This window comes from Plecotus auritus, assembly GCF_963455305.1.
Source record: "Plecotus auritus genome assembly, chromosome: X".
NCBI lineage: Eukaryota > Metazoa > Chordata > Mammalia > Chiroptera > Vespertilionidae > Plecotus > Plecotus auritus.
In genome coordinates this window covers 18,407,164-18,424,215 of record NC_137784.1, presented here as the reverse complement: position 1 = coordinate 18,424,215, position 17,052 = coordinate 18,407,164, and the positions used below count along the sequence as shown (strand labels likewise).

The window sequence follows — 17,052 nt, the reverse complement described above, 5'->3', positions numbered from 1 at the left end:
TTGTGAGAGGCTGCAGGCTGGCCTGAGGGGAAACCTCCCCGCCGCCGTGCACAAATTTCCTGCACAAGTCCTCTAGTAGAGGTATAAAACAATTAAGTTTACAAAAGAAAGGATGGTAAAGACAAAGGAGAATCAAGGTGGATGAAATTTTATTTTTTTCTATTCTATAGTTTCAACTATCTTACTGTGCGATTCCTTCCTATGTCAAGGCAATATTCTATTATGAAGTCAGATATTTTCTTCATGACAAAAATTAACCCTTAGATTTCACTAGTGATAGAGAAACTCATGAATCAGGCCATGGAAAATTTCCTGCCTGTGGTATCAGTGTCAGCCCCAGCTGCCCATCTGGTTTGTATACTTTCTACCTCCTCTGTCAAAGATCCTTTGTATTGTGATGTGAAGGAACTTGGAAACATACTGTTGAACTTCGCAAAAAACTCCAGGATTATCATCTGTTTAAGCCTTGGGACCCCAGAGGAACTCATAGCATGGAGGATCAGTATCAGGCACCTAGAGGTACACCAGGTACTCCAACTTCACTAGATCATTGGTGATAATCTTCTAGATTCCCCTTTGATGTAGTGTTTCCTCCCAGGGTACACTCACATGCCTCCACTCTAAAAACCCACAGGGCTCCTGTACCTTAGGAAAACTTCAGGCTGTATCCTACCAGTCCTTCCTCAGGCATACTGAGGTGACAGTAGAGGCTGGCAGTGTTTGAGTTTGAGCAGTCTGTAATTTCACATTCAAGAGGACCATTCAACCGGTGGCAAGCTATGGGACCAAAAAGAATGAAGTTAAGGGGGCCCTCAACTCATTCACCCAGTCCATGTATTCCCACCTTTGACTGTTCAGTGATGGGTTTTCTGTCCTGGTTTCTTTGGGGTCCGCAGTTCTCACTAAGGGTCCTCATTTGATTTCATATGTGTCCTTGTGTCCCCACCCTTTTAGTTGAATAGTGGCTACACCTTCATTCTAAGGATTTCCCTTCCATAGACCAGGTAAAATAAGTGTTGGGGAAGCTGAAGCTTGCTAGCCCTGTCCTGGGTCTTCAAGTTCTGAAAGCCAGTGTGGGGTCAGATGCATTGTCATCTCTTCTATTTAAGGATGGATGCACCCTCTGCCCTTGCCTTGACCCACTGCTCTCTTGTTCTATGATTTCTCCCTGACCCTTGGGCTTGCCCTTCATATTAAGGCCAGGTCCACGCTGAGGGCCCTAGAGGAATGTGAGGATCTCCTGATCTGAACATACCTGTCCTTGGATTCTTGAGGCTGAGTAAGGACTTACTTTTATGGTATACTGACTATTGTGGGGTGAGTGGTTACCTCAGACCTCCTAGGATTCACCTTGGCCTCTGGAAAGCCTAGAAATCCTCTGACTACTGGCCTCAGGCATACCTTTTAGAACAAGTCCCTCACCCCCATTGTGACACCATAAGAGGTGGTGATTGCATCATCACATCATGCCAACAATGCCCAGTGTCCCATGGCAACAGCAAGGGCATGTTACTCTGGGGCCCTCACAGTTCTTAGAGGAGTGGGTTCCCAACATTACCACTCAGGGTCCTCACCTTGACTCCTGGAAGATATGTGGAACTCCTTCCTTTCCTTACCTGAGGATCTCACCTCAGAGCAAGGCCCTCACATCTCTGACACCCTCCATACAGTCAGTCTAAGGGCCCTGTCTTAGGAATCTCACGGATGAGGGTTTTGGCAGTCTCTGTGCCACCTCATGGTCTTAGTGTCTACGTTCCCCAGAGCTGTAATTCATGGTTCTGTCCTTGTTTCCTGGCAGGGCATAGATTCCCTTCCTGTGCTCACCTAGGTCTCACAGCTGTAGGTCAATGCCCTCACCTCCTGAGTTGCCAGAGAGGAAAAGTCAGAGAATGCACATTGGGCTCTTCTGCCAGTGCCCATCCAGGGTTGACATCAGCATTCAGGCTCCTTCGGGCCTGTCTGTTCAGAGTAAGGGTTTGCCCTTAGTCCTCACTCAGGATCCTTCCCTTGACTCCTGGCAGGCCCCTGGAACTCCTCTTTCTTTCACCTTAACACCACCCATGTATACAAAAGCTCTCATGTCCCTGAGAACCCTGAAAATTAGTGAATGGATTCTCAATCTGACAGCCATTCCTGGGCCTTCTGGTTCTGAGTGAAGACACATGACAGTCTCTCTGTGCCTCCCCTGTCTACATTCATTAGAATCCCGCTCTTCACTCCTAACTGTTCTGTGAAATGCTTCCTTGGAAATGCCATATTCTTGAGAACTCTTGATTAGTTTTCTAAGAAATGCAGTCAATGTGTCAAGACATTGTTTCCCTTTAGTATCCACCACTCCATCGTTGCATTTTAAGGGGCAGCATGAGCATGGTGACCTCAATCTTCTGTTGGGGCTAAGAAGCCTTCTCAATTTTCATTTCAGTCTATTTTTTGTTGGAAGAATCAGAGTGACCATTGAAGCTCCTTACCTGCAGGCTTGGAAACTGCATGTGACCAAGAATACTCGACTTTCAAGCTCACTCAGTTTGTTGGACAGAATTCATTTCCTTTTGCCTATAGCATTTAGAGTTATTTCCTGATGTGCTTAAAAACTAATCTTCATACCTACACACAGCCTGCACTTTCATACCACATTTTGTACTCCCTGACCCAATCAAATATGGTTGATTATTTCTTCACAACATGTAGGATAGTAATATCACTCCTGATAGCAAAATGGTGTCTTATATAATGTCTGTTAGCAGGGGAGTGACATCCAGCACCTTTGTCATAAACGATTCCTTTCAATCAATTCACAGGTCTACCCTACCCTTGAGGATGGGAGTACACAAAGGCAAAATCACCAGGACGTAAAGATCATGTGTCCCCAATAAAATTCTAGGTGCCACAGTCTTCCCTGGAGACCCTATCGTTTCATATTCCTCTTTTGTACAAATATGTGTCACCCTCCCAAGATCCAACTATGTTACTCTTGGCACTTGGCAACAATGAATGCAATCTTCTAAGTAAGTAAGAACATCCAGACATTCAACATTAACATCTCAAACCATTAAAGGTAATTTACATTTGATTGTAGATATTGCAAAGGCTATGGAAATGGACAGTAAAAGTCATTTTTAAAAATTTTCATATTTTAAAAATCACAGTGGTTGCAGTATGACCATTTGTGGGATGCAAATAAGGAAAATGAGGAACCTAGCCTAGTGACCTCAAGATGCTGAAAACATTTATAAAACTACTAGAGGCCCAGTGCATGAAATTTGTGCATGGGTAGGGTCCCTAGGCCTGGCCGATGATCAGGCTGATTAGGGCCTTCTGGCTGCCAGCAGGGGCTGCCCTTCTCCACTGCCAGCTGCTGGCTGGGGCCTACTTAACCTGGCTGCCAGCTGCCGACCTGGGTCTTCCTTCATTCTATGCCGCCCCCTGGTGGTCAGCACACATCATAGCGAGCGATCGAACTCCTGGTCTCCTGGTCGAACTCCCGAGGGGACAATTGGCATATTGAGCTTTTATACATTTATAGGTAGGATCAGAAAGGGACTCGGGTATTAGAAGATACTTCAAGTTTACCTCTCCCAAAATAGAGAATAATGGGGCTAAGGCAGGAGGACACCGGAAGAAGAAAATTGAAGCAAAAGAGAGACATTAGGAGTGAAGGAGGGTCGGTTCCAAAGCCCAACAGAGCAGAAAAAAGGTACCACAGGGAGAGAGGTTGTCTGGAAAAGTATTAAGTCCATGCCATCTTGTGAGTCATTGCAGCCACCAGCACAGCATAGAGCAGTGCACCTGGGATAGCCCTGAAACACTTTGCTGTACTCACTAGAATGCTGAGGTGAGAACAGGGTGTGTCAGTTACCATGTTCCCTGTTCACATGTTTAAAGAGCCAAGAGAGGGCTCTCTGAGTCTCCCAAGCTTCCCTCAGCCGGGCAAGCTCCCCTCTGTCTCCCACGCTCACCTCCATCTGGCAAGCTCTCTTCTCCAGAGCTCTCTTCTTGTGCACTCTTGCTCTCCCATGCTCTGACTCTCTGTTGTGCTCTCCACCTGGTTCTCAGGCTCCCACGCCCTAGCTCTCTGGCTCTCCACCTCTACTCCTAGCACTTGGGCTCCTCTACTGTTGTTGGCATGCTCTGGACCAGTAATGCTATTGCCCTCTTGTACTTCTTGTGTTAGGAAAAAGAGCTGTGCCAGGCAATGGCACTTGTTTTCGGTTTATGGTCCTCAATACGTAAATAACCTCACATTTGTATGTTAGAATGGGTAGGAACAAGTTTCAGATCCAAGCAGATCAGGCTAGACAACTAAAATTTTGAGTACTACCTCCTTGTTCAGTTCTACTTGCCATTTCTAATCTCATTTTTAAAAATCTTATTTTAATCATTTACATTTTTAATTATTATGTTACCTTAATTTAAAGTCTTTTTCATGTAAACATAGTTAAATTGTTTCTGGGACAACTAGAAGAAAACGAATCTAATTAATAAATAAAGTAATATTATAAATGGAAGAGAAAAGGTATAAGGAATGGCACGGACATATTTTTGTATAGTATTAAAATCACTGTATTGGACACCTGAAACTATGTATATATTATATGCTAACTATACTTAAATAAAAATTAGTTAAAAAGTAACATTTGTCAAAACGGGAGATATAAAAGAGAGAAATGTAATTTTAGATGGTGTGGGGATTGTTATACTTCGATGCTCAAACCAGAATAAAATGCAGAAGGGGTAGGAAATTTGCTTGTTAACTGCCAGAGGTTCAGGGACACAGAATCTCAATAACTAGTGTGTGCCTGAGAAATTCACAAAACAGAATATGGAGCAGCTAAAAGTATAGGAAACTGTGCATGTTCAGCAAGGAATATATAATACAAGGTTGTGGAAAGCTAAAATGCAGAACATATAATTGTGGAGAATACTAACGACTTCCTTATAATCCAGTAGTAATGTGTAAATATTTGAAGAAAAAATGGGCAACAAGTTTTTTAGATGTTCTGCAAGGGCATAATAAAGAAACAAGGTGATAAAATGGAAAAAGAAAGAAGGGTTCTTATTTGCAGGAATGAAATGCTGATTGAAATGATAAATATTGCATAATCTCACTCATTTATGGAATATAATGAACAACATAAGCTGATGAACAAAAACAGATCAAGAGAAAGAGAAGCATCGATCAGATGCTCAAACCTCAGAGGGAAGGTAAGGGAGGGTGGGAGTCGGGGGAGAGATCAAGCAAAGGACTTGTATGCATGCATATAAGCAAAACCAATGAACACAGATCCAAGGGAGGTGAGGGCATGAGTGAGGGGGGGAGGGAATGGGCCATAAAGACACATATATAATACCTTAATCAATAAAGCAAAATTATTAGGAAAAAATACTGCTGTTTATTCATTACTTTTAAACTTCTATGGTAATTACGGACACATTTTTAAGAAGAGGTAAAAATATTATGAGAATTACATTGCAAAGTAATATGCATATGTCACCTATAACAGAAAATTATCTTTGGTTAAACTTGGAGATTAATGAGGCACTGAAAATGGGCCAAGGTTGGAAAAGACAAAGAACTAAAAATACTCAGTGGGTAAGAGTGAATATGGCTATTTTAAGAAAGAAAATATTATGCAACTGCTTATGCCACAGGGAAAAAATCATGAGGTATCAAAGAATATGAGATTGTATCAACATGAGCAAAATCATTCATGCCTTTGATTGGAGGACAATTTTTGAATGAGAACTTTAAGATTCAAGGACGCTGAGACCAGAAAATAAGTATGAGAGATGTAGTTAACAAGTGGGAAGGTAACAATATTTACAGGAGAGAAGAATTAAGAAATCATGAATCCCGATAACTGCTTGGCGCCGCAAGGGCAGGATTGCTTTCTTGGGCTCCCCATCACCAAGGGGCTCAGAGCTGCTTGAATACACGGGAAGCAGCGCCAGTTCAAGCTGCAAAGCCCAGGCACAGGCCCAGGGCACTGAAGCCACATGAACAGCACACACGTGAGCAGCCCGCTCCGGTCCAAGGAGCAGCAGCTGTGTGTGCAGCCAGTTCCCCCATCTGAGGAGCAGCAACCACATGAGCAGCTCGCCCCATCCGAGGAACAGCAGCGGCTTGAGAAGCACACCCACTACTGAGGAGCGGCAGCCCCACACAGCTGGCGCCCCTCTGAGGAACAGCAGCTGCATGCAGACCACATCCTGTACCTGTCCGAAGAGCAGCAGCTGTGCCACACGAGCAGCCAGCCGCCTTCCAAGGAGCAGCAGCTGTGCAAGCAGCCCACCCCTTTCGAGGAGCAGCAGCTGTGTGAGTAGACCATCCCTTTCTGAGGAGCAGCAGATGCACAAGTCGCCGGCCCACATCTGAGGAGCAGCAGCTGTGTGAGCAGCCCACCGCCTTCTGAGGAGCAGCAGCCACACGAGCAGCCTCCCCCCATCTGAGGAGCAGCAGCCACATAAGTAGACCGCCCATGTCCAAGGAGCAGCAGCCCTGTGATCTCCGAACTGGTCTGAGAAGCAGCTCCTTCTATGAAGCCAGCATCACCCTAATACCAAAAGCAGATAAAGATAACACAATGAAAGAGAATTACAGACCAATATCCCTCATGAACATAGATGCCAAAATCCTCAACAAAATTGTAGCAAATTGGATCCAGCAGTACATCAAAATGACCATACACCATGAACAAGTAGGATTTATCCGGGGGAGGCAAGGATGGTACAATATTTGCAAATCAATAAACATGATACATCACATAAACAAATTGAGAGATAAAAATCACATAGTCATATCAATTGATGCAGAAAAAGCATTTGACAAAATGCAACACCCTTTCTTGATAAAAACTCTGATTAAGGTGGGAATTGAAGGATCATACCTCAACATAATAAAAGCCATATATGACAAACCCACAGCCAACATCATACTCAATGGGCAAAAACTAAAACCATTTCCCCTAAGAACAGGAACAAGACAGGGATGCCCACTCTCACCACTCCTGTTCAACATAGTGCTGGAAGTAATAGCCATTGCAATCAGACAAGAAGAAGAAATAAAAGGCATCCAAATTGGAAAAGAAGAAGTAAAGCTGTCCTTATTTGCAGATGACATGATACTGTACATAGAAAACCCTAAAGACTCCATCAAAAAATTTTTAGACTTAATAAATGAATTTGGCAATGTAGCAGGATACAAAATTAATGCCAAGAAATCTATGGCATATCTATACACCAATTAATGAACTTACAGAAAGAAAGACTAAAAAAGCAATCCCATTTACCATTGCAACAAAAAAAAAAAAAAAAAAAAAAAGATGGAAGAACATACCATGTTCTTGGATTGGTAGAATCAACATCATCAAAATGTCCATACTACCCAAAGCAATCTATAAATTCAATGCACTTCCCATTAAAATACCAACAGCATATTTCACAGACCTAGAACGAACTTTCCAAAAATTCATCTGGGATAAAAAAAAAAAAGACCTGCCGAAACTGGTTTGGCTCCGTGGATAGAGCATCGGCCTGGGGACTCAAGGGTCCCAGGTACGATTCCGGTCAGGGGCATGTGCCTTGGTTGCGGGCACATCCCCAGTGGGGGGTGTGCAGGAGGCAGCTGATCGATGTTTCTCTCTCATCGATGTTTCTGGCTCTCTATCCCTCTCCCTTCCTCTCTGTGAAATATCAATAAAATATATTAAAAAAAAAAAGACCCCAAATAGCTACAGCAATCCTGAGAAAGAAGAACAAAGTAGGTGGGATCTCAATACCAGATATCAAGCTGTATTACAAAGCCACTGTTCTCAAAACTGCCTGGTATTGGCACAAGAACAGTCATATAGATCAATGGAATAGAATAGAGAACCCAGAAATTGACCCAAATCATTATGCTCAATTAATATTTGACAAAGGAGGAATGAACATACAATGGAGTCAAGACAGTCTCTTCAATAAATGGTGTTGGGAAAATTGGACAGATACGTGCAAAATAAAATGAAACTAGACCACCAACTTACACTATACAGAAAAATCAACTCAAAATGGATCAAGGACTTAAACATACAATGAGGAACCATAAAAATACTAGAGGAATCTACAGGCAGAAAAATCTCAGACATATGCCAAAGCAATTTCTTCACTGATACTGCTCCTAGGGCAATGGAAACTAAAGAGAAAATAACCACATAGGACTACATCAAAATAAAAAGCTTTTGCACAGCAAAGGAAACCATCAATAAAACAACAAGAAAGCCCACTGCATGGGAGAACATAATTGCCAATGATATCAATGATAATGGTTTAATCCCAAACATTTACAGGGAAATCATGCAGCTTAACAAAAAGAAGATAAACAACCCAATCAAAAAATGGGCTACTGATCTAAATAGACACTTTTCAAAAGAAGACAGAGGGAAGGGCAAGAGACATATGAAAACGTGCTCAAAATCACTAATCATCAGAGAAATGCAAATCAAAACAACAATGAGGTACCATCTCACACTGGTCAGAATGGCTATTATCAACAAGTCAACAAATGACAAGTGTTGGCGAGGATGCAGAGAAAAAGGAACCCTCGTGCACTGCTGGTGGGATTGCAGACTGGTGCAGCCACTGTGGAGAACAGTATGGAGTTTCCTCAAAAAACTAAAAATGGAACTCCCATTTGACCCAGTGATCCCACTTCTAGGAATATATCCCAAGAAACTAGAAACACGAATCAGAAAGGATATATGCACCCCTATGTTCATAGCAGCACAATTCACCATAGCTAAGATTTGGAAACAGCCTAAGTGCCCATCAGCAGATGAGTGGATTAAAAAACTGTGGTACATCTACACAATGGAATACTATGCTGCAGTAAATAAGAAGTTCTTACCATTTGCAACAACATGGATGGAGATGGAGAGCATTATGCTAAGTGAAATAAGTCAGGCAGAGACAGATAAATATCGCATGATCTCACTCATTTGTGGAATATAATGAACAACATAAACTGATAAACAAAAATAGATCCAGAGACAGAGAAAAATCAGTCAGAACATCAAACCTCAGGGAAGGCAGGTGACAGCGGTGGTTCGGAGGAGAGATCAACCAAAGGGCTTACATGCATGCATATAAGCCTAATCAATGGACACAGACTATAGGGGGGTGAGGGCATGAATGGGAGGTGGGGGGTAATGGAGGAATAAGGACACATATGTAATACCTTAATCAATAAAGAAATTTAAAAAAAAGAAATCATGAATCCCAATCCTCTTTACCTGGTATTTATTTTGTGAAAGGTACATTTTAGCTCAAGAAATTTTGTGTTAAATAAGAGCCTATGAAGGAAAATCTGTTTCTTTTTGCATTGTTTGCCTACAAATCAATTACATTTTAAAAATTACATTGTCAATCACTACTTGGAATTAGTGGCAGCAAGGAAAAATTACAATGTTTTAAGTAGCACAGTTGCTTTATATGAGCTTGAACAACAAGCACATAAACACAAGCTTTTTCAATAGTGACAGCATTCTATGTCACTTACTGCTGCCAATATTAGTTGCATACTGTCCTTCATGCACAAATTGAATCCAATTATGTCAGGGAGAATTTTCTTTAGATATATCCCCAGGTGTTGGCTTAGCTTGGTAAACAAACATAAACCACATGGCAAGATCGCTAGCAAATATTGCCCCATATTTTTAAAATGGCAGCTAAGAGTATTATTTTGATTGCAGATGATGTCCCCACCTACTTTGGAATTTGTTTGAGTCCAGGACATGTCATAGAAGATATAATTATCTCAGACAAAGAACACTCAGTAAACCAAAAATGGTCCTACCTAAGGAAACTAAGTAAAGTTTCCACATTAGAGTGCCTGTCATTTAATTCAGGTGAGCAGTTGCCTTCCCCAGCTGGATGCACCTCAAGCTTCTAGAATTGCTGTCAAGGAGCAAGTCCTTCCATCCTTGGCAGTGGCCCTTCCATCCACACCACCTCGGTTCACATTCATTACACCCTGGACAAAAGCTAGCCCTCACTTAGAGTTTGCCAAACTCCCTCAAGATAACCTGAGTGAAATACCCATTTAAGGGAGCAGGTTCTCCTTTCCAACTCAGGGTAAAGCACATCAGCACAGTGGCTTCTTGGCATCTCACCTCAAGGGAATGTCATCTCTATTTCTCAGCAACTGCCAGGAGATGATGAGCATAGAACACCGAGTTTGCACATTGTGTCCACCTGCACTATGACAAGTACAAAGGGTACCTTCCTATCCTGACCCAGGAGAATTCTCTCTGGTTTACCCACAGTGCCAGAGTAACTTGTAGCAGCAGTTGTCATTTAGAGACAAATGGTGGTGTCCCCCTTCTGCATCACCCCAATTAACATGCTGCAGCCCTAACCCCGAGTGTGATGGATGGTGTTTGGAGGTGGAGATTTTGGGAGGTACTTAGGTTTAGTTGCTGTCATGAGGATGGGGTGGCCAAGATGACATTAGTGTTCTTCTAAGAAGCACAAGAGAGAAAGAGAGATGAAAACCTTCTGTCTACCTGGCCAGGGCACTGGGAGAAGAAGGCCATCTGCTAGCAAGGAAGAGAGCTCTCACGGGAAACCGAATCCACAGGCACAATGATTGTGGATTCCCCAGGCCACAAAGTGTGAAACGTTTCAGCCACCCAGGCTGTGGTATTTTGTTAGAGCAGCCAGAGCAGACTAACTCACACTTTGTCTCCCAATTCTCCAGCACAACATAGGAGGGTCAGGCCTCTGCTCACCATTTCCACAACCTCCATTGGCCCAGCACATAGTATAAATGAAAATTACAACCCACTAAGGACTGACAGTTGCCTAAATTCCCAAACTGCCTTGCTCAGGAAATTTCTGCCTAACTGCTCTCATAATGAACACCCTCTTCCTCACCCATTCTTTTTACTTTACCTCTAGGTCCTACGGGGTGCTTCAACATCTTCCTCATGTGAGTGCAACTTGCAGGTCATAAAACTATGAGAAGAGGCTGCATTTACTTTAATATCCCCAGTCCTAAAAATGAGACTCCCCAAGAGCAGATAAAGAGCCAGTGGTGGATAAAAGAGTCAGCAAACACAAGATCTAATTTATTAAGCTTTAATTTATCCTACTTCAATAAACTTAAAGCATCTGAGTATAACTTTGTTAATTTTACAAAACTGGAGACTAAAAGGAACAAGGAAAACTAAGAATAATCAAGTTTTTTTTTTAATCTCTATTCCATTATCCCAACAACTAGAATAGGGATCCTTGTACCCTTCCAAGAATATTATTCCTATTGTGATGTTAGATATTCTGGTGTGAAGGAAGAAAAGCTTTAGATTTCTCCATGGGTGGAAGGGTTGTGCTGGCCATGGCCCTGAAAGATGCTCTGACTTGGGCAGTAGTGGCAGCCCTGGCTGCATCTCTGGCTTGGGCTCTCTCTTCCTTATCTCTCAAAGCTTCTTCATAACACAATGGGTAGGCACTGGGGTGGGTACCATTGACCTTTGCACTAAACACCAGCACTTCCATCTTGCTGGTTTCAAGGTGTGCTTTTGGACCCCACAGAAACTCAGAGCGTGGAGGATCACTGTCGGGCACCTGGTGGCACTCCAGGTACTTCAGCCTCACAAAATCTCCAATGAGCTTCCTGGGCTCCCCAAAGACGAAGTGCTTCCTCCCAGGGTACACTTGCTTCAGACGCAAATCTCTCCAGATCACTTCTTCAGAGACACAGTTGCCATTCATGAAGATCAAACCCAGGATATGCATCAGGAAACCGGTCTTCGGGAACCCCCTGCCAGGACGCACCCTCCCATTATTGGGGAGTTTCAGTTTGCTGACAAGGGCATAGGAGTGATTGCTTGAGTTGACTTCATTGATGTGTAATGCAAAGAAGGTTTCCATTTGATCAGATGCTTTCTTGAGCATCTCACAAAATCGGTCTTGGTATTCTTCCCCGACAATACACAGCAGGTCTTTCTTCATAATGGGTTGTTTCAGCTTATACTTTGACAGAAGGAATAGCTCCAAAGCCTCAGTCCTCTTTTTGAAATCATCCACCACTGAGACCCCAGTGAAGAGTGTGGTCGCAGAGGAGACAGCCTCAACCTCTTCTTGGCTGCTGGAAGCTTTATCAGATCCAGGGCAAGAAATAGCTACAAAAGAGGTTGGGGTGGTTGGTGAGCTTTGAGGGCCCTGGGAAGTGTTAAATGACCCACCCACAGGCAGACCCTGGCTAATACCTTCACACTGAGTAGAGGAGGAGGGAGGGAACTCTTTTGCTGCTGCTGCAGTGGCCTGAGAATTGCCACAACTCTGAGGGTCAATTTTGGAACGGTGGTGTTTTTTGCTCTTGTGACCAAGTGGCATGATGTCACTATAGTCAGGGACAGCAGGCAGAAGTCTGGACAGGAAATCAGGAGATGGAGATACCTGGATAAAGGAGAAACAGATCATGTGAGTGCCTTCAGTCAGTGGTGAGATGGATTCTACCTTGGCTTTAGCTAAGGCTGCCTCTCCGGGTTTCCTAGAGGGCACTGCTCTAGCAACCCACAGTGCTTCCATTCTGATCCATGTGTTCCTTGAGAAACCTGGAGAGGCACTTGCAGGGATCCTTAGACTACATCCTGGCAGCCCTTCCGAGGGGGTACTGGGCTGACAGCAGAGGGATTTCCAGTGGGGAGCCTGTGTTCTAGGGTGTCAGATTCTTCTCAGTTAACTACCAGAATCATCATGTCAAATATTGGCAGGTCCTGGGCCCCCTCTGTTCTGCTCCTCTGAAATGGACACCTCAAACCAAACCTAGCAGATCTCTGTGACCAAAAGGTCCCTTCATGTGCTGCTTGGGTCCTTGAGTACTCATGCAGGGTTCTCACCTGGTCTCCGGGTAGTAGCTGGAATCCCGCTCTTCTGCTGACTGGTGGCTGCACTTTCCCTGAAGGCCTCTTTTCTGTTACATTGGATGGAAATAAGTGAGGGTGAGTCTAAGCAGGAAGGCCTACCCTGAGCTGAATGCAAAGGTGGGGCTCAGGATTCTTATCTTATACCATTACAGGCCCTGGGCACAAATTCTTGCACGAGGGGAGTCCGGTCGGCCCACCCTAAGATCAGTTAGGGCTCCCTGGGGGGAGAGGCCAAGGGCAGTTGGGTGGCAGACCTCAGCCTGGATCAGAAAGTGGGTGGCAATTGGGGTTGGGGCCAGCCAGGGGGAGGGCCCATAGTGGGTCAGGGGGAGGGGCTGAGAGCAATTGGCAGGTTACCTCTACCCCTGATCAGGGTGGGATTGGCACATCAGGGGCAGGAGTGGCTGGGGGTGGGGCATGGCATTTTCAGGCCAGCCCTGTCCTCTGGGCAAATTCCCTGTGAAACTCCCAGTAGAGGGGACAATTTGCATATTAGCCTCTTATTATATAGAATGATGGTTGGGCCCCTCAATCTTTCATTTGACTTTTGGTGTAGTAACCTGGGACTCCTCTCTCCTTCCAGCATTTCCTGAGACTGGGCTTCCATGAGGATGAGAGTCACCAAACCTGCCCAGGTTCTCAAGGCTGAGAATAGGGGTTCTCTTACTATGGTCATGGGTATGATATATTGGCCCAGGGAGATGTCCCCTTAACTTCTGGAAAGTCCTGGATATCCTCCTACGGTGAGGGCAAACCGTCCCTCATAAATGAAAGCTCCCAATCCCCGTACCCAGCACCCACCATCCCCTGACCCCCCAACCAGCTTGCAGGACACCCAAGGAGAAAAGGAGTGTCAGCCATCTTTTCCGGAAACCTCCTGGCATCCTAGTCCAGCAGCGGGATGGGGACTCCCTGGGTCCTCACAGAGGCCTGCCCCCTGCCCCACCTGGGATGCTTCCTCACTTGAGGGCCCTCCCTCTCGCCAAGGCCTCACACCCTGTGACTTGCTCCCAGAGGCGGCCTGACAGCCTCCCTGCCCGGGCCTCCCAGGGTGGAGGACAGCGGCAAGGTCCCGGCCTCCTCACTGAGGGGGTGGGCCGTCCCCGTGGGACCCTCCCACTTCCCACCCTGACTTCCTTCAGAACGGGGTCCCCTCCTCTCACACCAAGGCCATCACCCCTCTCTGTCTTGCTAAAGAGGTGGCCTGACAGCCTCGCTGCCCGGGCCTCCCAGGGTGGAGGGCAGCGGCAAGGTCCCGGCCTACTCACTGAGGGGGTGGGCCGGCCCCGGGGGACCCTCAGACTTCCCACCCTGACATCCTTCAGGACGCGGTGCCCTTCCCTCAGACCAAGGCCCTCAGTGTCCGATCCACCGAGGGGGGCAGGAAGGCCCACCCCACAGGCCCGCCATGTTTGGGTCCTCAGGGAGCCATGAGCAGGCCCAGGGCGGATTTCTCCCACGTTCCCTCACCTTGGCTCCGGTGGGGGTGTCACTCACTCTCCCCTGCGGAACTGGGCCGCTCCCGCATCCCAGGGCCCACACCTTCCCGAGACCCTTCCAGGGGATCGCCCTCAGCCTGAGCTCTGCGCCCAGGGTCCCCCAGGCCTGAGAGCAGGGGCAGGGCTGGAGGGTGGGGGAGGGGCGGGACAACCGGGGAGGGGCGGGGCCCCGCACAGAGGGGGTTTGCTCACTCCTCTTTCCTTCCTCCTTGACCAGAGCTACAGCCTGTGCCTTCTCTCCTTCTGCCCTCAGGGTGCTGTCCCCTCAGGTAAAGTCTCCCTTCCAAGGCGCCCCAGGAGGGAGCTGGCGCGGTGGCCCTCAGTTAAAGAGACAGGGCCTCTCCACAGCAACAGTTGGTGGGATCTCTGGCGCCCCCTGTGTTGTAGCGTGGAAGCACCCTCCCTCTCACAGGGATTGTCACCTGCACTCCTCTCAGGACCTGGGACACTTCCCTGGGCCCCAGCCCTTAGGCAAGGCCCTCACCTCCCAGGGGAGTCCCTGTCCTAGTCAGCCCCCAGGGAGATCTAAGAGCAGATGAGGGAAGGGTCTGCAGGACTGGCTCGGTGATTGGGTCATTCATCTGGGTCCTCATCTGGGCTGCTGTCTCTTTAAGAAAAGGCTTCCCCAGGAATGCCACATCCCTGACAACTCTTGACTAACCTGCCTACTGCAAGGTCTCACAAAAAACAGGTCTGTGTCCAGGAGTGATGTGAGATGGGGAGGCTCAGGGACCAGGCAGAGGACCCAGGGCAGATGGCAGGTTCCAGACAAAAACAAAAACACACACATACAACCCAGGATCTTGTCTTGCTTCTCTATAGGACCCAGACTTGGCCATTTATGAACTCCTGTTCCTAAAGATTAACTTACCATAAGAGACAGGCTGAGCCAGGTAATCTGGTAAATTCCCATCTCACATGATCATATTAACACAGGATATTATCTCCTGCCTTTCATTATTCACCTTTCTCAATGGTCTCTTATGCTTAGTGCTCTGACTATGCATTCCAGTCCACCACATGCAGCACAAAATTTTTAATTAATTGTCTGAGATGTATTTTGGATCACTGAGAATAAAAGTGAATGCAGACATACAACATCTGTGTCAGAGTGGCAGAGGTAGGACAGTGTGTGCCCTGGGTGAATTCAGACCAGGGGTCTTGTCTACTTCTCTCACTTACCTGCTTGTGAGTATCAGCATTTGCTACGTTCACACACTGAAAACTGAGTGTGATAAACCCTATCTTTTAAGACTGTGGGAATAAGTGCTGTATGTGAAGCATCTGTCAAGATGACTAGCAAACAATGTGTTTTTTTTTTTGTTATTGTAGTTTTTAAAAATATTTTTATTGATTTCAGGTAGAAAAGGAGAGGGAGAGAGAGATATAGGAGCATCAATGATGAGACAGAACCACTGATCCGCTGTGCGGATTAAGCCCACAACACAGGCATGTGCCCTTGACCAGAATCAAAGTCTGGACACTTCAGTCCTTAGGGCGACTCTCTATCCACTGAGCCAAACCTGCTAGGGCAACAATGGGTTTTTAATGAATGGCACTTACTATTTTTACCTACACAGTGTCATTGTGCATTTTTTAAGTCCAGGATATGTCGGATAAAATGTAATGTTCTCAGATACAACAATACCAAATCATCCAACACTTCACTTTGAAATGTAAATTTAAATAGCTTTTCTCCATTAGAGCGTTTATTATTTAACATTGGTTTGGTGCTGTTTCCCCCTGCCCCCACATCTTGCTTCAACTTATACTTCCTAGAATTCAATCAAGGACCAAATCATTCAATCCTTTCCATCCGGCCTTCCATCCAAACCACTTCCACTAGCTTTTGCTTCCTTTCCCACCAAAATGTAGCCCTCTCTTAGAACTTGCAAAGTACACTCAAGGTATTCTAGTTAAAATGCTCTTCTAATATAGTGGGATATAACTCTACCATTTCAAGGCACAGAGACTCAACACCCTGGCTTCTGTTCATCTTCACTTCAAAGCAATGTACCATTATTTGTCAGACACTCCCTGCAGAGAGTGCATAGCACACCCCTTTGTGGACTCTATATTCCTGCATTGAGATCATAGAAGAGACACCTTTGATTCCTGCCTGGAGGGTGGGGAGAGGCTGCAGGGAAGGGATGCTGGGTCCTGGGCAGCCATCTTCTCTCTGGAGTAGCTTCCAGAATCACATCTCCAGCCCTGCCACCCACAAGAGGGCCAGCAACACCAGCGTGGTTTCTATGAGAAATGGAGTTCCGAATGGGTGAGGAGTGGTGAGACCTAAGGCATGGAAAGCTAGGGGCTCCTCCCTGGAACCCAGGTAGCCTTCACCACTCTATGGGGTGTGGGCTTTCCTGGGACCACATGGGTGCAAGGTGCTATGTCCCCTGAGAGCAGCCCCTGGTGGAGCATTACAGGGTAGAGGAGGGAGGGAACCAGACCCTTTCTTAGTTATGGTGGCAAAAAGGGCTTAAAAGGAACAATAGTGCACCCTGGCCAGGTGGATCAGGGGGTTGTAGTGTTTTCCTGTGCACTGAAAATTTGTGGCTTAGATCCCTGGTAGGGACACATAATGGAGGCAAGTGATCAATGTTCCTCTTCCTCTCCATTTGTCCCTTTAAAAACACACAATAGAAACA

General features: G+C 45.8%; 1 protein-coding gene across 1 annotated transcript; it reads right to left on the bottom strand.

Moving 5' to 3' along the window:
• Positions 1-11,301: 11,301 nt before the first annotated feature.
• Positions 11,302-12,564, bottom strand: LOC308239526 (melanoma-associated antigen B4-like; the record flags this gene model as incomplete). The annotated part of the gene is made up of 1 exon (XM_080652309.1): positions 11,302-12,564. The coding sequence occupies one exon, from the start codon at positions 12,562-12,564 to the stop codon at positions 11,302-11,304; it is 1,263 nt and encodes a 420-aa protein (XP_080508435.1).
• Positions 12,565-17,052: the final 4,488 nt, after the last annotated feature.